This window comes from Amblyraja radiata, chromosome 15, assembly GCF_010909765.2.
Source record: "Amblyraja radiata isolate CabotCenter1 chromosome 15, sAmbRad1.1.pri, whole genome shotgun sequence".
Taxonomy (NCBI): domain Eukaryota; kingdom Metazoa; phylum Chordata; class Chondrichthyes; order Rajiformes; family Rajidae; genus Amblyraja; species Amblyraja radiata.
The window spans coordinates 6,903,099-6,930,492 of record NC_045970.1 but is presented as its reverse complement, the minus strand read 5'-3'; the positions used below and the strand labels follow the sequence as shown (position 1 = coordinate 6,930,492).

Here is a 27,394-nt window from a genome sequence, read left to right as displayed (position 1 = left end):
AATCGCACAAAATGTCCCTCATGTTTGACAGGAGGAGAAGAGCTTCCCCAGCAGTTATTGTGTTGTCTTCAAAACATAAGGTGCTGGAGTTACTCAGCGGGACAGGCAGCAAGTGAGGAAGGAACTGCAGATGCTGGTTTACACCAAAGGTAGACACAACATGCTGGAGTTACTCAGCGGGACAGGCAGCATCTCTGGAGAGAGGGAATGGGTGACGTTTTGGGTTGAGATCATGTCAGAAGAATGGACGTGTTTCATGTCAGGACCCTTCAGAACCCACTGTGTTCTTCACAAAGGACTGGACAAGCTAGATGCAGGAAAAATGTTGGGCGAGCCCAGAACCAGGGGCCACAGTCTTAGAATAAAGGGGAGGCCATTTACGACTGTGGTGAGAAAAAACTTTTTCACCCAGAGAGTTGTGAATTTGTGGAATTCCCTGCCACAGAGGGCAGTGGAGGCCAAATCATGATGGATTTAAGAGAGAGTTAGATAGAGCTCTAGGGGTTAGTGGAATCAAGGGATATGGGGAGAAGGCAGGCACGGGTCATTGATTAGGGACGATCAGCCATGATCACAATGAATGGCGGAGCTGGCTCAAAGGGCCGAATGGCCTCCTCCTGCTCCTATTTTCTATGTTTCTATGTTTCAAACCTTGGGAAAGATAGTGCAGTGTACTGATGTCTTTCCCATCCCACTTCTGTTATACCTTGTAAATAAACAGATGTTCAGATAACCGGACAAGAATTTGAAAGTCCGATAAACAAAAAATACATGACAGAACTCAGTGGATTTGATTTGTAAAATGTCAAAAGTGACAATGCCATCGGACTGTGATTATAAATACCTGAGAGGTGCAAGTATTGCATTAATGACGTTTTTCTGTGAGTTCTGGACAAATCAAAGAACCATCTCTAAGAAAATATGTTGATTTAGGGTTTATTCTAAAGGGCTAGCAAATGTGAACCAATGTTAGCAATAATCCCACGGGAAGAAAATATCTTTGCAAATTATCCAACATGTCCACAGACTGAGCCATGAGTAAATAATAAAGTGACATTTCCCCCAAATGATTGAGAAATAGGAACATTTATAGAAATGTTGTGTAACCATTTACTATAAAGGCCCTGTCCCACTTGCGTGTCCTTGGCACACAAATTACGTGACCTCGTCGTCGCGTTGAGAAGCACAGGCATCGTGTGGCCGCGCGGGGCCTGTCCCACTGAGAGGAGCGGAGGGGTATGGAGTTGTGCGCGATATCGCGCGGCGCTCCGAAATTTTGTAGCGAACTAAATCTTCGCGCGCCAACGGCCTGTCGCATAACTGACGGCCAAAGTGGGACAGGCCCAAGACCCTGGCGCGACACAACGTCTCACCTCCAACAGCAGCAGAAGCAGGTAAATTAGGAGTGCCGCAACCTTACAGCGGCAGAGACCCAGGTTTGATCCTGACTACGGGTACTTGTCTGTCCGGCGTTTGCATGTTCTCCCCGTGACCTGCGTGGATTTTCTCCGTGACCTTCGGTTTCCTCCCTCACTCCAAAGACGTACAGGTTTGTAGGTTAATTGGCTTGCTGTTAAATGTTAGCTGTCCCTAGTGTGTGTAGGATAGTGTGTTAGTGTGCTGGGATCACTGGTCGGCACAGACCCAGTGGGCCGAAGGGCCTGTTTCCGCACAGTATCGCGAAACAGTCCTGAGACATTTTTTTGCTTCACATAAATGATAATTTTGCACCGCTAATCTTGGAGCTGTGAGCAGTTGGGAACAAATTAACAATTACACCTAGGACATCAAAGGGGATTGAAAGACAAAACAAACAAGATTTGAGTACAAAGAATGATTTTCACCCGAAGGGGCAATTCACCAGGAAACCAGCTGCTACTGAACATTGGTTTAAGCCCCTGTCCCACTGTACGAGGTAATTCACGAGTTCTCCCAAGTTTTCCCCTGATTCGAACTCGGAGAATGTCCGTAGCGGGTCCGTCGGAGTTCGTGGATGTCTCGTATCGGTTCGTAATGCTCACAGTAGGTATTCGGGACATCTGGTAAACTAGTGACGTTTTTTCACTCATGTAAAAAATGTGCACGTGTAAAAAAATACTTGTGATGAAAAAAATTGTTACTTTTTATACCTACCGTTAGTTAGCATTACGGACATTCTCCGAGTTCGAATCAGGGGAAACTCTGGAGAACTCGTGAACTACTTCGTACAGTGGGACAGGGGCTTTACACAAGTGAAGCATTCATTTGAAAACTAAAACTGGATTAAACGTTTATTTCAGCGTGACCCATTTCTCTGCAGGAGGTTGAATAATTCTAACTGATCTTTGCAGATTGTAGGCACAGCAGGTGGATCAGAGACCAGCATCGCTGACTACTTCCTTATGGAAGAGAAAACCTCCCTTTCTAAAGAGAAGAATGAACAGAAGAAACAGCCATTCCAGAGAATCATAAGTCCAGAGGAGGAAATACTAAAAATTCCACAATGTTGGCTACCGGAGGAAGGATTTATGGGAAAAATTATTTTTAAAACCAAAGAAGAGGTGTGTTGATTTCTTGCTCTGGAACATTTTATGCAACACTTCGTTAATAATTCTGCAATGTATAGGATATTGTAAATATCTCATGTACCAATTGAACCAAGCAATGGTAGAATTGTGTAGGAAGGAACTGCAGATGTTGGTTTACAACGAAGATAGACACAAAATGCTGGAGTAACTCAGTTGGACAGGCAGCATCTCTGGAGAGAAGGAATGGGTGATGTTTCGGGTCGAGACCCTTCTTCAGACTGAGAGTCAGGAGAGAGGGAAATGAGAGATAGGGAAGTGTAAGGCGTGAAAACGACAGATCAAAGCAGATGAAGTTAAGGAAATGTAGAATGGTTCATTGTTGGCTGAGGGGAAGGTGAGAACACGGCATACAAACAGTAACATTTAATCAGGATAGACAAAAATGCTGGAGGAACTCAGCGGGTGAGGCAGCATCTATGGAGAGAAGGAATACGCGACGTTTCGGGTCCTTTCTTCAGACTGAAACGTTTCAGACGTCTCGAACCCAAAACGTCGCCTATTCCTTCTCTCCATAGACGCTACCTCACCCGCTGAGTTCCTCCTGCATTTTTGTCTACCTTCGTTTTTTCCAGCATCTGCAGTTCTTTCTTAAATATTTAATCAGGAGGACAGTAGAACTAATCGTAGAACGAGTTTCTTTTTGAATTGACAAATTATCTTATCCTGATGATTTGGGTGATTTTGAATATATGTTAATTGGTATGATCATCGTTTATGCATAATTCATTAGGTCACATTAGGTGCTTCCTCTCACTCTAGTGCTGGGGAATAGAGTTGAACTGAAGTTGACACATGCATTTCATATTTGAAGATGGTTTTCTTGTTTGAAATATGGTGGAGTTAGGCGGCCATTAGGCGGGCCAGGGGGAACGCATGTCAGGGAAAGGACTGGAGTTAACAAAGGTTGCCAGGATTCTTGAAACCAAATAAAACCGATGGAATGAACATGCAATTCAAAGACCATCGACTCCACAGTCAAAAAGGCCCAACAGAGGATGTACTTCCTGCGGCAGCTGAGGAAGCACAATCTGCCACAGGCAATGATGGTCCAATTCTACACAGCCATCGTAGAGTCTGTCCTCACCTTCTCCATCATGGTCTGGTTTGGCTCAGCCACCAAGCATGACATCCGGAGGCTGCAGCGAATCGTCCGATCAGCTGAGAAGGCTATTGGCTGCAACCTTCCCTCCATTGACGAACTGTACACTGCAAGGGCCAGGAAGCGAGTGGGTAAGATCATCTCTGACCCCTCTCACCCTGGCCACAAACTCTTTGAATCACTTCCCTCTGGAAGGCGACTCCGGACTGTCAAAGCTGCCACAGCCAGACATAAAAACAGCTTTTTTTCCACGAGTAGTAGCTCTACTCAATAACCAAAAATCTGTAGCCTCCTTTTGCTCTGGAATTTTATGTAATTCACATGTTTAATCAATAATGTTTTATTATTAATGTTTAATGTTTTATGTGTCATTCCTAACTGTAACTGTATGTCATGTTGTCACTTGAGGGTGGAGCACCAAGGCAAATTCCTTGTATGTGAATACTTGGCCAGTAAACTTATTTGTACACTTCAAACTTCCTAAACTTTATTGTCCTATGTCCCAGATAGGATAATGAAATTCTTGCTTGCTGCAGCACAACAGAATATGTAAACATATTATGCATAACAGGAGAAAAAAGTTCAGTGTGTATATATACACATGCACACCTACTCAATAAATAAACAAATATAGTGCAATAATAATAATAGTCTGTTGTAGTTCAGAGCTTATTTGTTGTAGTGTTTAATAGCCTGATGGCTGTAGGGAAGAAGCTGTTCCTGAACCTGAACGTTACAGTTCTCAGGCTCCTGTACCTTCTTCCTGATGGCAACGGTGAGATGAGTGTGTGGCCAGGATGGTGTGGGTCTCTGATGATTTTGGCTGCCTTTTTGAGGCAGCGACTACGATAAATCCCTTTGATGGTGGGGAGGTCAGAGCCGGTGATGGACTGGGCAGTGTTCACAACTTTTTGCAGTCTTTTCCACTGGACATTCAAGTTGTCGAACCAGGCCACGATGCAACCAGTACACTTGAGAATAGGTTATAAACATTCCAAATTCATAAATTGGTCTTGTCCATGAGATTTAAAGAAACATGCCTCTTCCCCACAGCTGGTACATCAGTGGAATAAGCAAGAACGTAGACTGTACCTAGCGACTAAAGTGGTTTGTACCTTGTATGCATGTTTGTACAGACACATGCTCTCCTTTTACACATTGGGGACCATCTCTGAAGATTATCAGTAAAGGCTGCCTTGAAAATTTGCTTGTAGTGAACGATTAGTAGAATTGACAAGTAATAGCATATAATAGTAATAGCAAGTAACAGTAAAAGTCTACTGACATTACATTCTCAGCAGGAGCTAATTCAAAGGAACTCCATGAATGAAAAGCCTGAAGACGTGGGTTTCAGCAGCAGCCCAACAGAGGATGACAGCTTCTTGGTCCAGGTGCATGATGTCTCGCCAGAACAGCCTCGTACAGTCATCAGGGCTTCAAAGTTCAGTACCACCCAAGACATTATTCTGCAGGTTGGTCACAATACTCAGAACAAAGGTTGTGCAAGTGAGTTCACAGCGGGTGCGTGCTCAGTGGCTGAGTTAACCTCTATCCACATAGCGTACAGATGGGAATAAAGATAAATAAATGGCCCAAATGTGTGGAAATGTTAGTTAGCGCTATGGAGAAATAAGTGGAGACCATGGGATATGGGCTCACATTAGAGCCATGGGTTTGGGACAATGTATTGGTGCATATGAGGATTTGTTAATTGGAACTAATTGGGAAGAAGGATGAATTAATCATGTTTGTGCAGCAGTGTTGATTTGATGCCAAGCGGGTCAGGAGGGTGTAGACAAGCGAGTGGTTGAGGATATAGGGGCTGGAATGTAATTTAGGAAGATTTAAGATGATCCACTTTGGTGGTGTTCAAAGGGATGTTGGTGTTCTTGTACTAAAGTTGCCCACGTATCTCTTTCCCCTCTCTTCCTAAACTTGTGCCCTCTAGTTTATCATTCTGATCGCCTGGGGAAAAAAGCCTCTGTGCATAGTAGGGGAGTTCCCCTCCCCTACGATAGATGAGGCTCTCACAAGGTTTTCTTCCATACCCCGTAACACAGCTCTCTCTCTCCCCATCCCCCCACTCGTAACAAGGGCAGAGTCCCCCTAGTCCTCACCTTACAACCCACTAGCCGTCACATACAACAAATAATCCTCCGTCATTTTCGCCATCGCCAACGTGACCCCACCACTCGCCACATCTTCCCATCTCCCCCCCCTGTCTGCTTTCCACAAAGACCGCTCCCTCCGTAACTCCCTGGTCAATTCTTCCCTTCCCTCCCGCTCAGCACTTCAACTTCCCCTCCCATTCCGAATCCGACCTCTCTGTCCTGGGCCTCCTCCATGCCAGAGTGAACACCACCGGAAAGTGGAGGAGCAACACCTCACATTCCGCTTGGGCAGTCTGCACCCTAGCGGCATAAACATTGAATTCTCCAATTTCCGGTAGCCCTTGCTGTCTCCTCCCCTTCTCAGCTCTCCCTCAGCCCTCTGGCTCCTCCTCTTCCTTTCTTCTTCCCGCCCCCCCACCCTACATCAGTCTGAAGAAGTATTTCAGCCCAAAATGTTGCCTGTTTCCTTCGCTCCATAGATGCTGCTGCACCCGCTGAGTTACTCCAGCATTTTGTGTCTATTTCCCATGTGAGACCTTGCCAAATGTCTTGCTGAGGTCCATGTGCACTACATGAACCGTAGATAGACACAGAGTGCTGGAGTAACTGAGCGGGTCAGGCAGCATCTCTGGAGAGAAGGAATGGGTAACGTTTCGGGTCGGGACCCTTCTTCAGACTGATTGGGTGGGGGGCAGGAGCTGGAAGCAAGAAAAGACCAGGACAAATCAGGGCCAGTAATAGATGACCTCAAGCAGGATAGTCCCTGATAGGCCAATTGGTGGCTAGGTTTGGTGTGATCCCAAGAGAGATATGTTGTTGCACACTGTGGGATTTAGTAGAGGTATGTGGGCAAGGGGGGGGGGGCAAAGCAAGGGGAGGAGTGGGAGAAGTGTGTTTGTAAAAGTTACCCACATTTTAGATACTTCAATGATCATACCGCTGGGGTATCAGATACACAAGTGTAATATGAGGTGCTGTTCCTCCAATTTGCGTTGGGTCTCACTCTGACAATGGAGGAGGCCCAAGTCAAGAGTCAAGAGAGTTTTATTGTCATGTGGCCCAGATAGGACAATGAAATTCTTGCTTGCTGCAGCACAATAGAATATGTAAACATAGTACGGAACAGGGGATCCAGGACAGAAAGGTCAGAAAGAGGGGGGGGGGGGGGGGGGAGTTAAAGTGATTTGCAACCGGGAGATCGAGTCGGCCTTTGCAGACCGAGATGGTGACCAAGTCTATGCATGAACCATAACTATCCTCACTAGCAGACTTAGTTCAATCTAATTAGTGAGACAGGACCTCTCCTCCACAAAGTCAGGACAACTATTCTTGATCAATAATCCTTTATCACACTGAATGTTTACCAATATCTTCCCTCTAATTTCTGTTTCATTCACTGGCACATAATATTAATTATTTGGCTTATTCCTGCTGCCTTTTCTAAATAAAGCTGCCGTATTCTATAGTCCTACAGTCCAGCTGTTCTACAGCCATTTGGCATCTCTCCCGTGGGCGGTGAAGATTTGAAAAATTTTCTGTCAGAACGCCATCAATCTCCTTCCTTGTCTCCCATAGCAACCTGGGATACACGTTATCAGACCTTGGAGATTTATCCACACACATGTGCAAATAAAAGGCATAAGGACGTGTCCGGGAACTATAGATCAGTCAGAGTGATGACTGTAAAGAGTACAGAGAAGATTTACGAGGGTGTTGAGCAGGCTGGGACTCTAATCCTTGGAGCGCAGGAAGATGAGGGGTGATCTTATAGAGGTGTATAAGATCATGAGAAGAATAGATCTGGTAAATGCTGAGAGAATGGAGTGGCTGGGCTTGTATACTTTGGAATTTACAAGGATGAGAGGATATCTTCTTGAAACTTATAAGATTAATAAGGGATTGGACCCACTAGAGGCAGGAAACATGTTCCCGATGTTGGGGGAGTCCAGAACCAGGGGCCACAGTTTAAGAATAATGGATAAGCACGGAGATGAGGAAACACTTTTTCACCCAGAAAGTTGTGAATCTGTGGAATTCTCTGCCGTTTCTCTGGATACTTTCAAGAGAGAGCTGGATAGGGCTCTTAAAGATAGCGGAGTCAGGGGATATGGGGGAAGGCAGGAATGGGGTACTGATTGGGGGTGATCAGCCATGATCACATTGAATGGCGGTGCTGGCTCGAAGGGCCGAATGGCCTACTCCTGCACCTATTGTCTATTGTCTATCGTCTATTGTCTATTGATGGAATTGTCCTGCAAGGAACCAGGATGGACTTGATGGGCCGAATGGCCTTCTTCCGTGCCAGTACCGATTTTATGATATTAATTTGTTAATTGATTCCACAGGCATTGAGTAAAGCCAAATATTCCTACAGCATCCTGAACAACCCAAACCCCAGTGATTATGTGCTTGTCGAGGAAGTCGCAAGAGAGCCATTGAACAAGAAGTCTTCCATGACGAAACCAACTCTTCGGATTCTTTCTGAGAACGAGTATGTGTTTGTGGCCCAGAACAGGTGGAAAGGAGCAGGAAAATTCATCCTGAAGCTGAAAGAGCAAGTGCAGGTGAGCAGCCAGGAATGCACAATGTCAGAAGGACTCACAAACAATGACCTCAATGAACGGGCATCTCTTTTACTTACTGCTGCAGTGATCAACATGATCCGGGACACCAGGGGAACTGTTGTCCTTCACTGAAGAAGCCAGATTGTTTAACATTGTCTCTGCACCTCCCAAACTGCGCACTCTTCCTGTACTATACTGAAGTATTTATCCGCATTATATGCTCGCGTGTCTGGAGTAATCTTGAGCAGTCACGGTGGCGCAGCGGTAGAGTTGCTGCCTTACAGCGAATGCAGCGCCGGAGACCCTGGTTGGATCCCGGCAACTGGTGCTGTTGTACGGAGTTTGTACGTTCTCCCCGTGACCTGCGTGGGTTTTCTACGAGATCTTTGGTTTCCTCCCACACGTACTAAAGACGTACAGGTTTGTAGGTTAATTGGCTTGGTAAATGAAAAATTGCCCCTAGTGGGTGTAGGATACTGCTAGTGTGCGGGGATTGCTGGTCTGCGCGGACCCAGTGGGCCAAAGGGCCTGTTTCCACGCTGTATCTCTAAACTAAACAATAAGCTTCGTATAAATGAATGCGAACCATAGTTAGACTTGTACATAAACATGCATCACCAAGTAATATAGTACATGCAATGGAAAACCAGTGTTTTGTACGTTATATAGAAATTTATTTCCTATAGTCTTATTGTATATTTAGTGTCGGTGTATCTTCCTTGTGCTGTCATCAAATAGCACGGTTTGGTCAAGGTGGTATTGTTTAACGATATCCTGAAAACACAAGCATGGGCATTGCAAGGAACTGTAGCAGTTTGTAATAACCCAGTCAGGGCAAGAGGCTATTGACAATACGAGTGACCCAGACAGCATCACCCAAATAAAAGAGGCTTGAGAATGTGTTGGACAAGTAAGGAATTAATGCAATGGAGAGAAATCTCAGGACGGCACGGTGGCGCAGCGGTAGAGTTGCTTACTAGGCTTACAGCACCAGAGACCCGGGTTTGATCCAGACTACGGGTGCTGTCTGTACGGAGTTTGTACTTCTCCCTGTGACCACATGGGTTTTCTCCGAGACCTTTGGTTTCCTCCCACACTCCAAAATCATCTAGGTTTGTTGGATAATTGGCTTGTTATGAATGTAAAATTGTCCCTTGCGTGTGTAGGATAGTATTAATGTGCGGAGATCGCTGGTCGGCGTGAACTTGATGGGCCGAAGGGACTGTATCCGCGCTGTATCTCCAAACAAAATCCCGAAGATCTTAGAGCATTCCTACTTCCGAGAATATGATTGGGATGATTGGGTATAGGACAAGGCACATGTTCAGTATTACCAATGATATTTTCCCAATGAACTGCAATGTACTAAATCTCTTTGAATACAACAAGTTAAAATTGTTCAGAAATTGTCCCAACAATTGATACCAAATCTAGCACGGCCTAGACATTTTTATGTTTTGTTTCCATGCCAAAAAAGTTAAAAGTCTGCTTGACTTTTATTAAAGTGGCACAATGATTGAGCTGCTCCAGTTGCCATTCTATGTTTACAGTAGTAATGTCTTCAGTGAGCTGTGTGTGATTGCTTGGTTTGATCAATCCGTTTTGGAATGTGTTGACAGGCTGTACAGGAAAAGAAGAAAGGTCTTTCTTTTACCAACGAATTGAAGAGATTAGCGAAATCAAGCAAAACGAACCGCAGTTTCTCGATGCCACTGCAGCCGACCCCCCCAGAGAGCAGCCAGAGTAAGGATGAAAAAGCTGCATGCAGCATGTCCTTTGCAGAGATCACCGAGTAAAGCCTGCTGCATGAAGGCACGCAGCAGCAGCATGTGATGGCCCAGGTATGGTTCAGCATTTAACTCCTCATTCACTTTGCCAACATGCAGTGATTTCATTTATCAAAATAAGAAATAGCTGAAGTTAGATAGAGCTCTAGGGGCTAGTGGAATCAAGGGATATGGGGAGAAGGCAGGCACGGGTTATTGATTGGGGACGATCAGCCATGATCACAATGAATGGCGGTGCTGGCTCGAAGGGCCGAATGGCCTCCTCCTGCACCTATTTTTTATGTTTCTATGAAGTTAATTCCCTGATCAAATGATGCAGCATAGATACACAGACGCATTTATACTGGGGTGGTGTGGTGGAGGAGATGGGAAGCGGAGAGGGATGGAAGAGGAGCTCTCCTCCATGTGCCACATCGGTATGGTGGCGCGGTGGCATTGTGGTAGAGCTGCTGCCTTAAGGGCCTGTCCCACGAGCATGCGACTGCATGCGGCAAGCGCAACCAAACCGGAAGCGGGGGCCGCGCAGAGGTCGAGTGAGTGACGTGATGTTTGAGCGAAGTCCGCGGGAAGTTCGCGCGTGACGTACGGCGTCAAGACGCTGCGTATGCCCGTCGAGGCGGTGCGTACGGCGTACGGGGCCGGCAGGCCGTTGCCGCGTGGAATTTTTGAACACGGTTAGTTTTTCAGAGCCCCGCGCGATGTCAGGACCAGCTCCGCACAACTCCATACGGCACCGGCGATCGAAGTGGGACCGGCCCCGCGAGGCCGTACGGCTCAAGCGACCACGTTAGGTCGCGCTTGCCGCACAGAGTCGCATGCTCGTGGGACAGGCCCTTTATGGTGCCAGAGACGCGGGTTCGATCCTTACTGTGGCTGCCTGTACGGAGTTTATACGTTCTCCCCAAGATCTGCGTGGGTTTTGTCCGAGATCTTCGGTTTCCTCTCACACTCTAAAGACATACAGGTATGTAGGTTAACTGGCTTGGTATAATGTCAATTGCCAACATTGTGTGTTAGATGGCGTTAGTGTGCGGGGATCGCTGGTCGGTGCGGACACGGTGGGCAAATGGGCCTGTTTCCGCGTTGTATCTCTAAACTAAACTAAACTAAACTAATCTCTCTCAATGTGCAGATTTAGAGGATATGTAACAAGCTTTTGAAAAATCTCATGATTTAGATTCTCACTGTAGTTGGAGAACTTCAACGTCTGTCACTGCTCATTGACCCAGTTCATTATACAGGACAACAACAGGCTTGTGTGAACAAATATGTGATTCAAAACCATGAGAGCAAAGCCTGACAGATCAGATATGATGGCAGGCAAGGGAAGGGCCAAACCAAAGGTGTAGCAAGGAACTGCTGATGCTGGTTTAAACTGGAGATAGACACAAACAGCTGGAGTAACTCAGCGGGACAGGCAGCATCTCTGGAGAGAAGGAATGAATGATGTTTCGGGTCACGATCTTCTTCAGACTGAGAGTCAGGGCAACACAAGGGCCAAGGTGTTTAGAAAATGATCCTTGGCAGTTTTAACACAGAAGCATTTTCTGTAAGGGACTATTAAACAGTTAATTGGAGGAAAATGTCAGAATTTGTTTAGTCTAGGAAATATCTTTTTTTAATCTTTACTTAACAATAATTACAGGACATAGTAGAAATTGGATGAATCTTGCATTTTCGTTGAATATGTTTTTACATGTTAAATTGTGTGTGTGTACGTATGTGTGTATTTGAAGTTCAGGTGACACTCTAGCGTGCATGCTATTTAATATTATTATTGACTTCAGCAGAGGATATTGTTCCCCCTGCTGTGTGTTACATGTTTGGTGTATCCCATTTACTGTGCTCCCTCACTGCTGGCAGTAACCCTGAAGTTAGTCACCATCACCCAGAATAAGCAGTACCAGAGGAAGCAGTAGGCTTGGTGTGTGATTTAGCAGTGGGCCTGACTTTGATGGATCGCTGACCAGCAAGTGGAGGAACAAAAAGGCTAGTCTGAAGAAGGGTCTGGACCTGAAACGTCACCTATTCCATCTCTCCAGAGATGCTGCCTGTCCCGCCGAGATCCCGCAATCAGCCATGATCACATTGGCTCGAAGGGCCGAATGGCCTACTCCTGCACCTATTGTCTATTGTCTATTATTGAGTTACTCCAGCTTTTTGTGTCCATCTTGGGTTTAAACCAGCATCTGCAGTTCCTTCTTACACAACAAACAGTTAATATTTGGCTGCTAGCTAATGGTAAAAATAGATACTCCTAGCGATGATCACCAATTTAATGGCATGAAATTAGTTGCAGCAGATGTGACTGCTGAAGAATCAGTTTGTTCTTTAACAGCAATTAAAGCTTGAAAAACCACTTTAGGTAGGAAATTCACAATTTTAAAGTAGCATATGTCCGAGGAGATTTTATAGGTTAAGTGAGAATCCTGGGATATTTTGGTTCCAGTAATGGGTATAGATGGTCGTTTTATCCATTGTATGATTAAATAGATTGTTGGCGGGTTTTATCCTAGTCATTGAGAGTAGACGTGTACTTTCAAAGTTTTCATCTTATAATTTAGATTATTTATATAATGCAGTTATACTCTGTGGCATAGAATCCACTCCACATTGCAAATATTAATTTAGCTCCACTAGGAAGAATCTAGCTGATGCCACAGAGTCAACGACCTGGCCCTGACTACACGAGCATCGTTGACGAGCCAATTCTATCCAAAGCCAAAGGCAAAAGCAAGATCATAGTGAGGAAATGACAGCATGCTTCTGGCTATTTCTCATCATTCCTTCATTCTATGTTCCTGGTCCCCGAGGGAAAGACGGTGAGCAATTTATTTGGCATTTGGAACCAAGATCCTGTACTTCCATTGACAACTGAATTCCCATCGTTCTATTTTGCACAAAGCAACATTTTCCATTAGCCTCAGCTATTTTGAACTACTGTGTGAATGAAAGACACAAATTCTTCTGATGTTACTTGGTTGTTTGGATTCCTGGTTGTCCTTTGTGTTCCGAACCATAGAGATTTAGAGCACAAAGGGGAAAATTTGCCCTCTAACACCAATGCCAACTAAATGCTAGGATGAAGCACAGCTGTTACATCATTGTGTTATATTCATTATGAATAATTTCTTACTCTTTTAAGAATAAGGGGTAAGCCATTTAGAACGGAGAGAGGAACCACTTTTTCTCACAGAGAGTTGTGAGTCTGTGGAATTCTCTGCCTCAGAGGGCGGTGGAGGCAGGTTCTCTGGATGCTTTCAAGAGAGAGTTAGATAGGGCTCTTAAAAATAGCGGAGTCAAGGGATATGGGGAGAAGCAGGAACGGGGTACAGATTGGGGATAATCAGCCATGATCACATTGAATGGTGGTGCTGGCTCGAAGGGCCGAATGGCCTACTCCTGCACCTATTGTGTATTGTCTATTGTCTTTAATGCTAAATTGATTTTACTTACCATATCCTGCTGACCCATAGTACATATGTGTGTAAAGTGAAATCAAGTTCTCTATAACAATTGAGTTTATTCTAAATCAGTCCTTTAAAACACTTTATCCTATGAAAAAGCAGATTATCTTTTAATAAATTGATGGATTTTGATGGTTTCAGCTGCATTGTAATTAAGGACTTAAATAAAACACAAATTCTAAATGTTTTTCAAATTCAATCTTATATTTTTAAATTTAGAGATGTTCTGCATTATTATTTCATTTGAAGCCATTGTTTTTGAAATGTTCTTTTAGATAAGGTGCAGTATATCTATTTGTCACTGTCCAGGATGCCAGAAATCGCTAGTAATTTGAGCTATTTATAAATATACACAATGCATGAAACACAGGCCTCAGACAGATTTATAGATACTGTAGAGTCATAGAGTGATACAGTGTGGAAACAGGCCCTTCGGCCCAACTTGCCCACACCGGCCAACTTGTCCAAGATGCTTTCTCTCCAACAGCCTCCCTCAGGAACTTTCTGTCCCCAAACACAATTAGTTCGTCACATGAAACAAACCTTCAAGAAGTGACAGTGATAAATGAGTAATAAAGGAACAACGGATGTCCACGGACTGATATTACATACAACAATTGTTTCCCAGTCACCTCTTTGAGGCAAGGATGACGTCTTCTGTGTGAATGTATTAACTGATCTTGGTGGAGTTGTCTGTCATTTCCATTATATATATATTTGTACAAATGGAACTAAAATGTAACCAGCATTTTAATACAAACATTTGAGAATTAAATTACCCCTCCAACATTCTCCCCATGAAACTAAATCAACAGTCCATGGAGGTCATATCTCCCAGATTTCACTTGGGCAGCTTTCAATATTGACCAGAGGATGTAGGTTTAAGGTGAAGGGGGAGAAATTGAGTAGGAACCTGAGGGGTAACTTTGTCACACAAAGGGTGGTGGATGTATGGAACAAGCTGCCAGAAGCAGGGACTACCCCAACATTTAAGAAACAGTTAGACAGGTACATGGATAGGACAGGTTTGGAGGAATATGGGCCAAATGCAGGCAGGTGGGACTAGTGTAGATGGGGCACGTTGGCCGGGAGCTCCATGACACCCTCCAAGTTCATTGAATCTTCCTGCAGAACAGCTGATTCTCTCCACATTATTTGTTGCCTCTACCACAGTACACTGCTAACAGCTGGGGGAAACTCGATGAAGTATCCAGTGTTCTATAGACCACACTACATATAATAAATACACCAAGGAATTAATTGTTGCTTCACTTGTATTTACTCATCGCAATGTCTCTCCGTTTCCTGATGAATGATATTTTACTGGAAGCACTATGATTTCCTCACAAAACCTACTTTCCCAGGAAGAGTTCCACCCTGCTGGTGTTAACATTGGTCAAACCATTAAAACCTGGCCTCCTGATCAGCATAAATAACAGACATTGCAGCTCATGTGTTGAGACAATGGACATCTCAATATCTTCAGCAGATAGTCAGTTAGGAATTAAGGGGCCACTTGAAGGAACTAACATTTTAGGCCGAAGATAGACACAAAATGCTGGAATAACTCCAGGAGTTAAATGCTGGAATGACAGGAAGCATCTCTGGAGCGAAGGAAGGGTTGATGTTTCGGGTCGAGATTCTTCTTCAGACTGGGGTTAAACATTTTAGGCCATCAGTGATAAGACAACCCTATGGAATTCACATGGTGTCATGAGGCCAATGTAAGCTGCCAAACTAAAGTGAAAATATGTCTGAATTCCCAAATGAAGAAGTACAATATTAAGGTCAAAGCTAATATGTTATCCAAAAGGTACATAACCAGAGTATATAACGGGGAGTGTGTAGGAAGGAACTGTAGATGCTGGTTAGACAAGGATAGACACAGTTTGCTAGAGCACCCATGGCTTGTGTAAGGCCTGACCTCCTAATGCTTCACTGAAATTAATGGCTTGGAGCTTTGCCTCCATGTATGCACAGATGCAAGTGTTGTCTGCATACATCTGCCTGGCAACTGGGGATCAGGCTGCCTGGTTCTGGAGTGTGGGGACGCTCTGAGTGGGGGTGCCGTCGAGTATGGCTGCCCTGCATGCAGCTGTTCGTTCTTTCACCCTTTTTAAAATTTTTAGTATGTTAAAACATTTTGTTTTGGAGGTCTAGTCTTTTAATGGGGGGGGGGAGGGGGAGGGAGGGGGAAACTGTTTTATCTCGGTCCCTACCTGCTCGGAGATGCTTCTTTCCTCCGAGCCGCATCTTCGCCCCTTTCTCGTGGCCTACCAACGAGACTGGTGCAGCGTTTCCCGCCGGCACCAGCCAGAATCTTCAGCTAATGCCTAATCGAGGACCGCCGTGTGGTAAACTCCAGAGTGCTGAGACCGCCAACTCCAACATCGTGGAGCTGTGGTTCTACGGAGCGTCCAGTCGCGGCGGTGCTGACTCTAAACACTGTGGAGCCTGGGATCTTTTGCTGAGATCGCCAGTGTCGGAGCTCCATCCAGCGGGGTCCGTGGACTTCGGGAGCCGCGGTCTCCGGTAGCTAGCGGCCGTTCCAGACACTCCAAGCCGCTGAAGAGCGTTCTCCCGACGCCGGAACTCCATCATCCGGCGAGAGGGCCTGAAACATCGGGCCGCCGTTACTGCAACTGTGGAGGCCTCAGAGAGATATAGAACAAGTGAATGAAAGATGCGCAAACAAAGTTACGATGATCAAGGTGACGTTCCATTGTTGGCCGTGGACCAGGTGAAATTCATCAGGACGACAGTTAAACTAGTACAACTAGCGAGGGGGAGGGATGGGAAGAGAGGGGATGCAAGCATTCAACTTCATTTGTTATATAGCACTCTATATCACAATATGACATCGCCCATTCCTTTTCTCCAGAGATCCTGTCTGACCTGCTGAGTTATACCTGCTTTTTGTGTCTATCTTGGATTTAAACCTGCATCTGCTGTTCCTTCCTTAAACAAACTGTAGCCTGGATTGGGCAGAGGGCAATGTGAACTCAACAAAGCATTTCAACTAATTGAATAGCAATGATTTAGAGTGATATGGGCCAAATGCGGCAGATGGGGATGGCATAGAAGGGGCATGTTGGTTGGCATGGACAAGTTGGGCCAAAGGACCTGTTCCTGTTCTCTGTGACTCTAATTGGACAGAAGGCCATGGAGAAGTCAAATGCTTTTTGGGTGTGAGAGGAAATGTCCTCTGTCCCTACCAGTAGAACATCACAAATGTTATTGAATGAACACAAGTACTATTGCCACTTAAAATAGATCCTGAATGTTAAGATGTTCATTTTACTTGAGGTAAATGCTCAACCATGCTTAACAATTCCCCACGTTTCAAAACGTATATGACTTTTTATATTGAAAAGACTAGGCTTGTAATTGAAAGAAATTGGCTTGTATTCACCGGAGTTTAGAAGCATGAGGGGGATCTTATAGAAACATATACAATTATTAAAGGACAGGACAAGCTAGATGCAGGAAAAATGTTCCCAATGTTGGGCGAGTCCAGAACCAGGGTCCACAGTCTTACAATAAAGGGGAGGCCATTTAAGACTGAGGTGAGAAAAAACGTTTTCACCCAGAGAGTTATGAATTTATGGAAATGGAGGCCAAGTCACTGGATGGATTTAAGAGAGAGTTAGATAGAGCTCTAGGGGCTAGTGGAACCAAGGGATATGGGGAGAAGGCAGGCCCTGGTTATTGATTGGGGACGATCAGCCATGATCACAATGAATGGCCGTGCTGGCTCAAAGGGCCGAATGGCCTCCTCCTGCACCTATTTTCTATACAAGAGTTGTGAGCAAATGTGTTCAGACCTCTTTATCTTGCTGTAAGTAGCTTTTTTATTAACTGAATAGAATCTTCTTTCCTCTTAATGTCTTTATTCCTGTGGCTCTGGATCTACCTATCACGGTGGTGCAGCAGGTTGAGCTCTGTCTCACAGCACCAGAGACCACGGTTTGATCCTGATCCCAAAGGCGCGCGGGTTTTTAGGTTATTGGGCCTCTGCAAATTGCCCCCAGAATGTAGGGAAATGTAATGAAAAAGTAGGATGATCTACAGTGCCATCCATAATGTTTGGGACAAAGACCCATCATTTCTTTATTTGCCTCTGTACTCCACAATTTGAGATTTGTAAGAAAAAAATCACATGTGGTTAAAGTGGACATTGCAGGGCTGCCAACTCTCACGCTTTGAGCGTGAGACTCACGCCCTCAAGCAAACTCTCACGCCCTCACGCTCATCAGACATTTCTCACGCTCAGTGGTGAGAAATTTTGTGATCAACAAAAATTTAAAAACTCGGATAAACTGCATGGTCCGCGGGTGTTGGAGAGCAGGGGCTGCGGGAGGGACGGGAGCAGAACCAGCGGCGGGAACAGATGCGGGGAGCCGGGACTAGTAAGTTTACGGCGCTGTCGAGTGTTTGCGCGGCTAGCGTGTCGCTCACTGCAGCTCTGGCCATGGAGCGCTCTGGACAGTGCGAGTGTCCCGGGCCGCGGAGTCGTCGGAAGCTCCGCTGCCGCGAGAGTCTCTGTGCCGAAGGGACAGACTCTCAAAGGGAGGTGGAGAGAGAGAGAGGGGAAGGAGACAAGGAGAGAAAGAGGGGGGGAGAGAGAGAGGGGGTGAGAGGAGAGAGAGGGGAGAGACAGAGGGGGTGTGAATGGAGAGAGAGAAGAGGGAGAGAGAGGTGGGAAGAGAGAGGGAAGAGAGAGAGGGGTGAGAGGGAAGAAAGAGGGAAGAGAGAGGGGGTGGAGAAGGAGGAGAGGGTAGGAGAGAATGGGAGAGAGAGAGGGGGAAGAGAGAGGGGAGAGAAAGAGAGGTGGAGAGAGAGGGGAGAGAGAGGGGGGGGAGGGAGCGGGGGATTGAGAGGCAGGGCTGCCAACTCCCATGCATTGAGCGTGAGAATCACGCATTTCACCAAATTCTCACGCTGATCACAAATTTATCTCGCTCTCTTGTGAGAAATTCTGTGATCAACGAAAATGTCAAAACTCATATCAACTGCATGGGCCGCGGGTGTTGGAAGCAGAAGCAGCGGTGGGGACAGATGCGGACGGGGAGCGGGGCTGGCGAGTATTTGCCGGGCTGGCGAGTTGCTCAGTGCAGCTCCGGCCATGGAGCAGCCTCAGTGCAAGAGTCCCAGGCCGTCGGAGGCGTCGAAGCGTTACGCCGCTGCCGTGAGTGTCTCTGTGCCGAATTCGCCCAGGTGACCGGCATGGATCAGGCTGCGGCTCGGTGCATCCTGGAGGACAACCAGTGGCTGCTGGAAATAGGTACCAAGCACTGGGTAGATACGGTGGAAGATAGTGGACTTCAAATGGGGGTGGTTGGTGAAAGCATCCTGCTTGCCTGCTAGATTTTCACTTACTGTAACTGCAGGAAAAATGTTCCCGATGTTGGGGGCGTTTAGAACCATGGGTCACAGTTTAAGAATAAAGGGGGGGCCAGTTAGGACTGAGATGAGAACAAACTTTCTTCACGCAGAGAGTTGTGAATCTGTGGAATTCTCTGCCACAGAAGGCAGTGCAGGCCAATTCACTGGATGTTTTCAAGAGAGAGTTACATTTAGTTCTTGGGGCTAATGACATCAAGGGATATGGGGAAAAAACAGGAAAGAGGTACTGATTTTAGATGAATAGCCATGATCATATTGAATGGCAGTGCTGGCTCGAAGGGCCGATGGCCTATTCCTGCACCTATTTTCTATGTTTCTATGCTTGAGTATATGGCAATAAAACTCGATCACTGCACAAAAAAACCTATAAAGAAAACCCCATAATACATAGTGGAATACGAATTTGGAAACAAATAAAAAAAGATTTAAAATTGAATAATATACCACTCTGCCTTCCCATTGTAAATAATCCTTTATTCAAATCATCCTTTATGGACAAAGGTTTCACACAATGGAAAAATTATGGAATCAAAAATATAGGACATCTTTATGGGAAAGGTACTTTTCTTTCATTTCAAGAGTTACAACAGAATTATGGACTGCACTCAAATAATTTCTTCAGATATCTACAAATTAGAGATTATGTTAAATCTAATACACAAGTCTACAGGAATAGGGAATCAGAAATTCTTGATGAATGTCTGAACAAGCATCCTAATACTGAAAAACTAATAGCTTATATTTATAACACCCTACTAAACAACGAGGTACCACCGACCGAACCATATAGATACAAATGGGAAAATGAAATAGGTCATCCTATCACGAAAGATATGTGGGACGAAAGTTTACAACAAATACATCAATGTTCATTAAATGCCAGACACACTTTAATACAATTCAAGGTCTTACATAGACTACACTACTCTAAAATAAAACTAAATAGAATCTTCCCACAAATCTCTCCTATTTGTGATAAATGTCTACATCTAGAGGCTAATTTAACACATACGTTTGCAAACTGTATAAAACTTAAACATTTCTGGACTGATATTTTTGAAATAACTTCAGAAGTTATTAATACAAAACTGGACCCAGACACAAAATTAATAATACTTGGAATATCAGAACAAAGCTTAACACTCACAACAAACCAAAGAAATTTCCTCAACTACAGTATAATAACCGGAAAAAAATTAATATTAAAATTTTGGAAAGGCCCTACAACCCCCACAATTAAAATGTGGATTACGGAAATGTCGGAGACCCTATACTTAGAAAGAATTAGACTTGTCTTAATGGACAAACAAGATATTTTTCATAAAATTTGGGCTCCATTCATTAACTATCTGAAGGGATAGATTGGCACAGCACGAGGACCCAACTGAAACTTGAACTCAGGAACAGATGAAAAGTAATACTTTATAACCTACGAACCTATCTCCATTGACGTATTACAGGTAACCCATTCCACCTCCCTTGTTTTTCTGTTGTGTTTTTTTTTTTTTTGCTTTCTTTTTTATTTGTAACTTTCTACCCTCTCTTTTTCCTTCTTTCTATAAAAAATAAAAACACTAGAAGCAGAAGTAATTGATAATGAAAATTTTTTTAAATGTATGACTGATGTATATGAAAAGTTTTTATTATAATATGTAACTACATTTTATAATATGTCTACTTCTAATAAATAAAAAACTAAAAAAAAAAACAAAAAAAAAACTCGATCACTTGATTTTGAAGCATTCATGCATGGTGGAGGTATAATGTAGTCATAGAGTGAAACAGTGTGAAAACAGGCCCTTCGGTGCAACTTGCCCACACCCGCCAACATGTCCCAGCTACGCTACCTGCTTTTGGTCCATACCTCCAAACCTGTCCTATCCATGTATCAAACTTTTTCTTAAATGTTGGGATGGTCCCTGCCTCAACTACCTCCTCTGGCAGCTTGTTCCATACACCCATCGCCCTTTGTGTGGATAAAGTGACCTCTTAAAAAGTTACCTCTTAAAAACACTTCATACAAAAACATTGAAATCATACTTCTACAGTGCACTAAAACATGATTTTAATACATCAAATTTCAAAAGGTTCCTAACCTGGGAGGCGGGACACCCTTCTTCCACACCCTCTCCCCACTCGGTTGCGCCACTCCCTCACCGGGTACCCCCAAGGCCAGTGATCAGTGATCGCACAGCCTCCCCCCTTTCAAAAACGCTCCAATCCAATTTAAAGCATACATATTGCATTCAAGTGTAAGTTAAAAGACTCGCTACAGTATGCACCATATTGCACAATTTCAAGCTGAAAAATGCAAATGTTCCGTACCAATGGGAGAGGGACACCCTCCTTCCCCTCCCCCCCCCCCCCCCCCCCCCCCCCCCCCCCCGGTCGCTATGCTCCCTCGGGCTTGGTCTTTCGCAATTTCTCACTCCCAACTCTCACCCAATGTTGGCCATCAGCCCTGACATTGTCAGATTTTAATAAAGGCCATTTTTATACATTTTGGTGTCACTATGTAGAAATTACAGCAGTGTTTATACATAGTCTCCCCATTTCAGGGCACCATAATGTTTGGGACACAGCAATGTCATGTAAATGAAAGTAGTCATGTTTAGTATTTTGTTGCATATCCTTTGCATGCAATGACTGCTTGAAGTCTGCGATTCATGGACATCACCAGTTGCTGGGTGTCTTCTCTGGTGATGTTCTGCCAGGCCTGTATTGCAGCCATCTTTAGCTTATGCTTGTTTTGGGAGCTAGTCCCCTTCAGTTTTCTCTTCAGCATATAAAAGGCATTCTCAATTGGGTTCAGATCAGGTGATTGACTTGGCCACTCAAGAATTTACCATTTTTTAGCTTTGAAAAACTCCTTTGTTGCTTTAGCAGTATGTTTGGGATCATTGTCTTGCTGTAGAATGAACCGCCGGCCAATGATTTTGGAGGCATTTGGTTGAACTTGAGCAGATAGGATGTGTCTATCCACTTCAGAATTCATTAAGCTACTACCATCAGCAGTTGTATCATCAATGAAGATAAATGAGCCAGTACCTTCAGCAGCCATCCATGCCCAGGCCATAACACCCCCACCATCGTGTTTCACAGATGAGGTGGTATGCTTTAGATCTTGGGCAGTTCCTTCTCTCCTCCATACTTGCCATCACTCTGATACAAGTTAATCTTTGTCTCATCTGTCCACAAGACCTCTTTCCAGAACTGTGGTTGCTCTTTTAAGTACTTCTTGGCAAACTGTAACCTGGCCATCCTATTTTTGCAGCTAACCAGTGGTTTGCATCTTGCAGTGTAGCCTCTGTATTTCTGTTCATGAAGTCTTCTGCGGACAGTGGTCATTGACAAATCCACACCTGTCTCCTGAAGAGTGTTTCTGATCTGTCGGACAGGTGTTTGGGGATTTTTCTTTATTTTAGAGCGAATTCTTCTGTCATCAGCTGTGGAGGTCTTCCTTGACCTGCCAGTCCCTTTGCGACTAGTAAGCTCACCAGAGCTCTCTTTCTTCTTAATGATGTTCCAAACAGTTGATTTTGGTAAGTCTAAGGTTTGGCTGATGTCTCTAACAGTTTTATTCTTCTTTCTCAGTATCATAATGGCTTCTTTGACTTTCATTGGCACAACTTTGGTCCTCATGTTGATAAACAGCAATAAGTTTAGTTCAAGTTCAAGCTACATTTATTGTCACATGCACCAATTGGCACAGTGCGATTTGAGTTACCATCCAGCCATCCGAATAAAAAGAACACCACACGATTAAGTTTAACATGACCATCCCCACACAGCGGAATCAGCGTTTCCCACTGTGAGGGAAGGCAATAAGGTTCAGTCATCTTCCTCTTTGTTCACCCATGGTCGGGGCCTTTTGAACCCTCCGCAGTGGCCGCTATGGCGGCCCAGATGTTCAGGCCCTCTCGCCAGGATGATCGGATCTCCGACGTCGGAACGGAAGAACACTCTCAGCGGCTTGGAGTTACCGAATCGGCCACTTCCTACCGGAGACCGCGGCTCCCGATGTCCACAGGCCGAGCTGGGTGGAGATTCAACACTGACAGCCCTCGGCAAAGGGATCCCAGGAGTCCGTGATGTTAAAGTCAGAGCCGCCCGTGGCTAGAAGCTCCGCAACCACAGCTCCACGATGTCAAAGCTGCAGCCCAACACTCCGGAACTTCAACACGGCGATCCCCGGTAAGGCATCACCTGCTCCGCGATGGTAAATCAGTGCTGCACCGCTGCTGAAGCTCTGGTCGGTCTCCGGCAGGAAAGGCCGCGCGCGCCAATCCAGATGGTAGGCCGCTAGGGGAGGGGCAAAGACGCAACTCGGAGAATAGTCGCATCCTTGACCAGGAAGTGACGGTTTCCCCCTTACCCTCCCCACCTCCCCCACATAAAAAGACTAAAAAACATACTTTTAAACAGACTAAAAATAACAAAAAGCCGAAAAAACAGACAGACTGACGGCAGAGGCTGCCATCATACGTAGCCCCTAGTGACCCAAGCCACCACAAGTTTCCGAAGGTGATGGAAAGACTGGAGGAAAGACTAGGTGCTGAGAGCTCTCTTATAACTGCATTAAGGAGGCAATTAAACACACCTGAGCAATTACAAACACCTATGAAGCCATGTGTCCCAAACATTATGGTGCCCTGAAATGTGGGGACTATGTATAAACACTGCTGTAATTTCTACATGGTGAAACCAAAATGTATAAAAATGGCCTTTATTAAAATCTGACAATGTGCACTTTACCCACATGAGATTTTTTTTCTATTACAAATCTCAAATTGTGGAGTACAGAGGCAAATAAATAAGTGATGGGTCTTTGTCTCAAACATTATGGAGGGCACTGCAGAACGAGTGTGAATGGGTACTCAAGGGTTGTTGTGGACTGGGTGTGTCAAAGGACCTGTTTACCTGCTGTATCTCCAAATTAAACTCAAAATCTGCCCTTTGGTTTCACTAAAGCCAAGCACCAGTTGACTTTTACGCAGCGCTGTTAAATTTCCCAATAAACGTTTTGCAGTGGGATGGTGCTTTGAACCACAAGCAGTTGTAATTATTGTTATCGATGGCAGCTAATTGAATGAGAAGTATCTTTTCAAAGGATGTTAAAATACTCTTTGCATATTTACTTATTACTTTGTGTATTTACTTAAAATTTGTTTATTGATGTGATACTGAAAAAGTGTTTAACAATGTTTTCATGAGTTCCATTGTTTTTACATGTAATATACCACCTACTGTGTGTACATTACTAATGACGTTTTCTAAAAAGCCATGGAGAAGATTGTACGCTATTCATAAACATACATTCCTCTCTTGCCACTAAGACCATGACATTGATTTTATTTTTAAAAGCGGGCTTGTGGCTTCCAATGATATATTTGCACGTGTGCACAACAAAATAATGTTTGACACCTGACATAGAAGGCCTTACTGGCTCCATATATCATGCTATTCTATATATATATATATATATATATATACTGTGGCGGCGCCTGCTGGCGCACGCAGGTATCGAACCCGGCGTTCGGAAGCCGCGGTCACGTGACTCGGGAGGGGCTGCTGTTTTCGCGCGGTTTAGCTTTCGCGCAGGAGTTGTATGTTGACCACCGTTGTGGCCAGACGTGTTTGTAAGAACCTGTGAACTAAGAAGTTATTTTCGAAATAAATAAGTTGATAAAACTTAGTTGTCGTTCCTGCGACCACCAGAATACCATATATCATATAATATATATATATGGTATAAACACCATATATCATGGCATTCTGACTGGAAAGCGAATGATTCAATTTATGCAGAGGGGGAATGCAGTTACAAATGTAACTTTTATAATTGGAATTGAGAATTAGAGGAATAGGCTGGGTGAGAAAAATAAATAATATTTCTCATTTGGTTCTGTTTATGCTGTAAATTAGTCACCGACCCATTTTGGCCCATACCTAATGCTCATTAAGCATGTTATAAATAGGAACCATCAAGAAAAATGATTTCTTGCGGCACACAAGATTTCTTGGGGCGCAGCGGCAGGGTTGCTGCCTTACAGCATTTGCAGACCCGGGTTCGATGCTGACTAGGGTTACTGTCTGTATGGAGTTTGTACGTTCTCCCCGTGGGATTTCTCCGAGATCTTCAGTTTCCCCCCACACTCTAAAGATGTGCAGGTTTAGATAAATTGGCTTGGTAAATTTAAAAAGTGTCCCTAGTGTGTGTAGGATATCGTTAATGTACAGCAGGGGTCGGCAACCTACGGCCCCTGGGCTGAATGCGGCCCGAAATCCCGTAGTCATCCAGCCCGCAGACTTCCTTCATCTCCGGTACCTCCCGGACCCGAGGAGCGGTGACGCAAGGAGGCCTGCGCTGGCGGCCGTAATTGTGGAGCCGCCGAGCGGGGCCAAGCGCTGAGCTCTGGCTGTACCGCATCCTGCGCAAAGCTGCCGGCACTGCCCCGCACCTTCTGTGTCTGGGCTTCACTGTCGGGATCGGGGTTGTCAATAGGCCGGGGACGAGTGAGTATTTGAGCCATCTCCTTCAGGACAGAGCCAAGGCAATGGACCATAGGTACGCCATGTTCGTGAGCGCCCGTAACTAGGGGCCAGTGCTCCAGGTGGCGTCCTCGAAGGGGCGGGATCAATGTGTACACGTGATTTGATGCCTGCCATCCATGGCGGGGTGGGTGGGGGATCAATGTGAACACGTGGTAGATGTGGCCTGCCATCTGCTCAAAGACATGCATCCTGGCCCCTATGCAGAACAAGGTTGCCAACCCCTGATGTACGGGGATCGCTGGTGGCGTGGACACGGTGGGCCGAAGGGCCTGTTTCCGTGCTGTATCTCTAAAAGTATAAAACTAAAATAATAAATATCTGGTGTACGTCATGGAAAATGTTCTGTTAATTGGCCAATTACACAAATATATTAAGAGACATAAGGCGTTAAGAAAATCACCATTTAGATTGTTTTTGTCGTTGCATTATGACATGACAATTCTAGTTTAGAGGATTCTTTATGCTTGATAACCCACTAATATTTGCTGTCAAAATATTTCAAAAGACCCTTTTTTTGTTTACAGGCTCGTTTCAAGTTGACTTTATTTAATACAACGATGTCATGATGAAGCACAGAAATCTTTAGCCAGTGCTGGAGAAGACCAAAAACAATACCATGTCTGTCCCTCCCCCTGGATCCTGGTTTATAGCCCTTCTGAAAAAACTGGAAATGATGACACACATAACTTTTTAAAGGTAACGAAATCCACTCTTTGGAATGAAACACATCACCCGGTAATGTTCGTACACACACACACACACACAGAAGAATGAGCCAGCAACAGGTTCCAAACAAGCAGGCTTGTTTAAGTGTATATTGTTCTAGTAAGAACGTGTGTGTGAACAGATAGCCACGACTACTGTTGGGGATTATTCAGACACACTTGTCATGATGACTTCATTTATACTCGGTATGAAGATATGCAGGTGCCCAACTTTGAGATTTTTTTTTTAAACGTGAGTGTAACAGTTTATGCACTTTTAAAAACCACTTATTTTATTAGTTATTTGAAGTATTTGCAGGTTTTAATGGTTCCTATATTTAATAAGAACCTGGATCATGCTGACGCCAGCATTTTAGTACATTGCGCTGAAATGTCCCAAATTGTTTGTTTTAGTTGATGTTTACAAAGTATTCACGTTTTGATTTAGAGAATAATTCCTTGTAGAATATGTTGGATTCATACATAAAATGTGATAAAAAGCAGTGTTCACAGAGATGTTGATGAATATTTTTACTGGAGTAAAAAATCATGTAAATTTCTAGCTATACAAAAATGTGCTATGATTGTATTAATATAATTACTAGGTGGAATTATTTATTTAAGCAGAGATTTAACACTGTTTGCAGTTAAATTTACTACATTCGCCTGTTAAGTTTCAGGTGATATAACACAACTTGTATTTTTTTTAATTTTCAATTGCTTCACTTTCCTCACGCACATCTGATAATATATGCATTTTAATTTTCCTTGTATTAAAATTGAAACCAAACAGTAAATTAAGTGCCGAGTCAATTTCTTTAATTTTCTGACCCGCTGAGTTACTCCAGCTTTTTGTGTCATCTTTTTTTGCATTGGTATGTACTATTAGTAAAGAGACAACTATTTTTAAAGTGTAAAGTACACATTTTGCCTTCACACTACGTGTAAATTGCTCTAATTGTACGATGAAGTGATGAGGCTGTAATTTTGAAACGAAGGACATTTATTGAATGGAACTGCGGCAAAGACAAGTCAAAATCAGCAACTGGACTGATTGTGGTAAATGAACCAAATAGGAGGCTACTGAAGGCGACCAAAACAGCAGGAGTAGCAGAACACACTAAATAAAATTGA

At 44.3% G+C, this 27,394-nt stretch overlaps 1 protein-coding gene across 1 annotated transcript in view; it reads left to right on the top strand.

Annotated features, from left to right (window-relative positions):
• plce1 (phospholipase C epsilon 1) overlaps positions 1–27,057 on the top strand; it is a 278,074-nt gene extending 251,017 nt beyond the window's left edge. Inside the window, exons 28-32 of the mRNA XM_033034737.1 lie at positions 2,331–2,540; positions 4,968–5,138; positions 8,123–8,341; positions 9,961–10,182; positions 26,081–27,057. Of these exons, the coding sequence (XP_032890628.1) occupies positions 2,331–2,540; positions 4,968–5,138; positions 8,123–8,341; positions 9,961–10,137 (777 nt within the window). The 3' untranslated portion in view covers positions 10,138–10,182; positions 26,081–27,057. The remainder of the gene's footprint in view (positions 1–2,330; positions 2,541–4,967; positions 5,139–8,122; positions 8,342–9,960; positions 10,183–26,080) is intronic.
• The last annotated feature ends 337 nt before the right edge of the window (positions 27,058–27,394 follow it).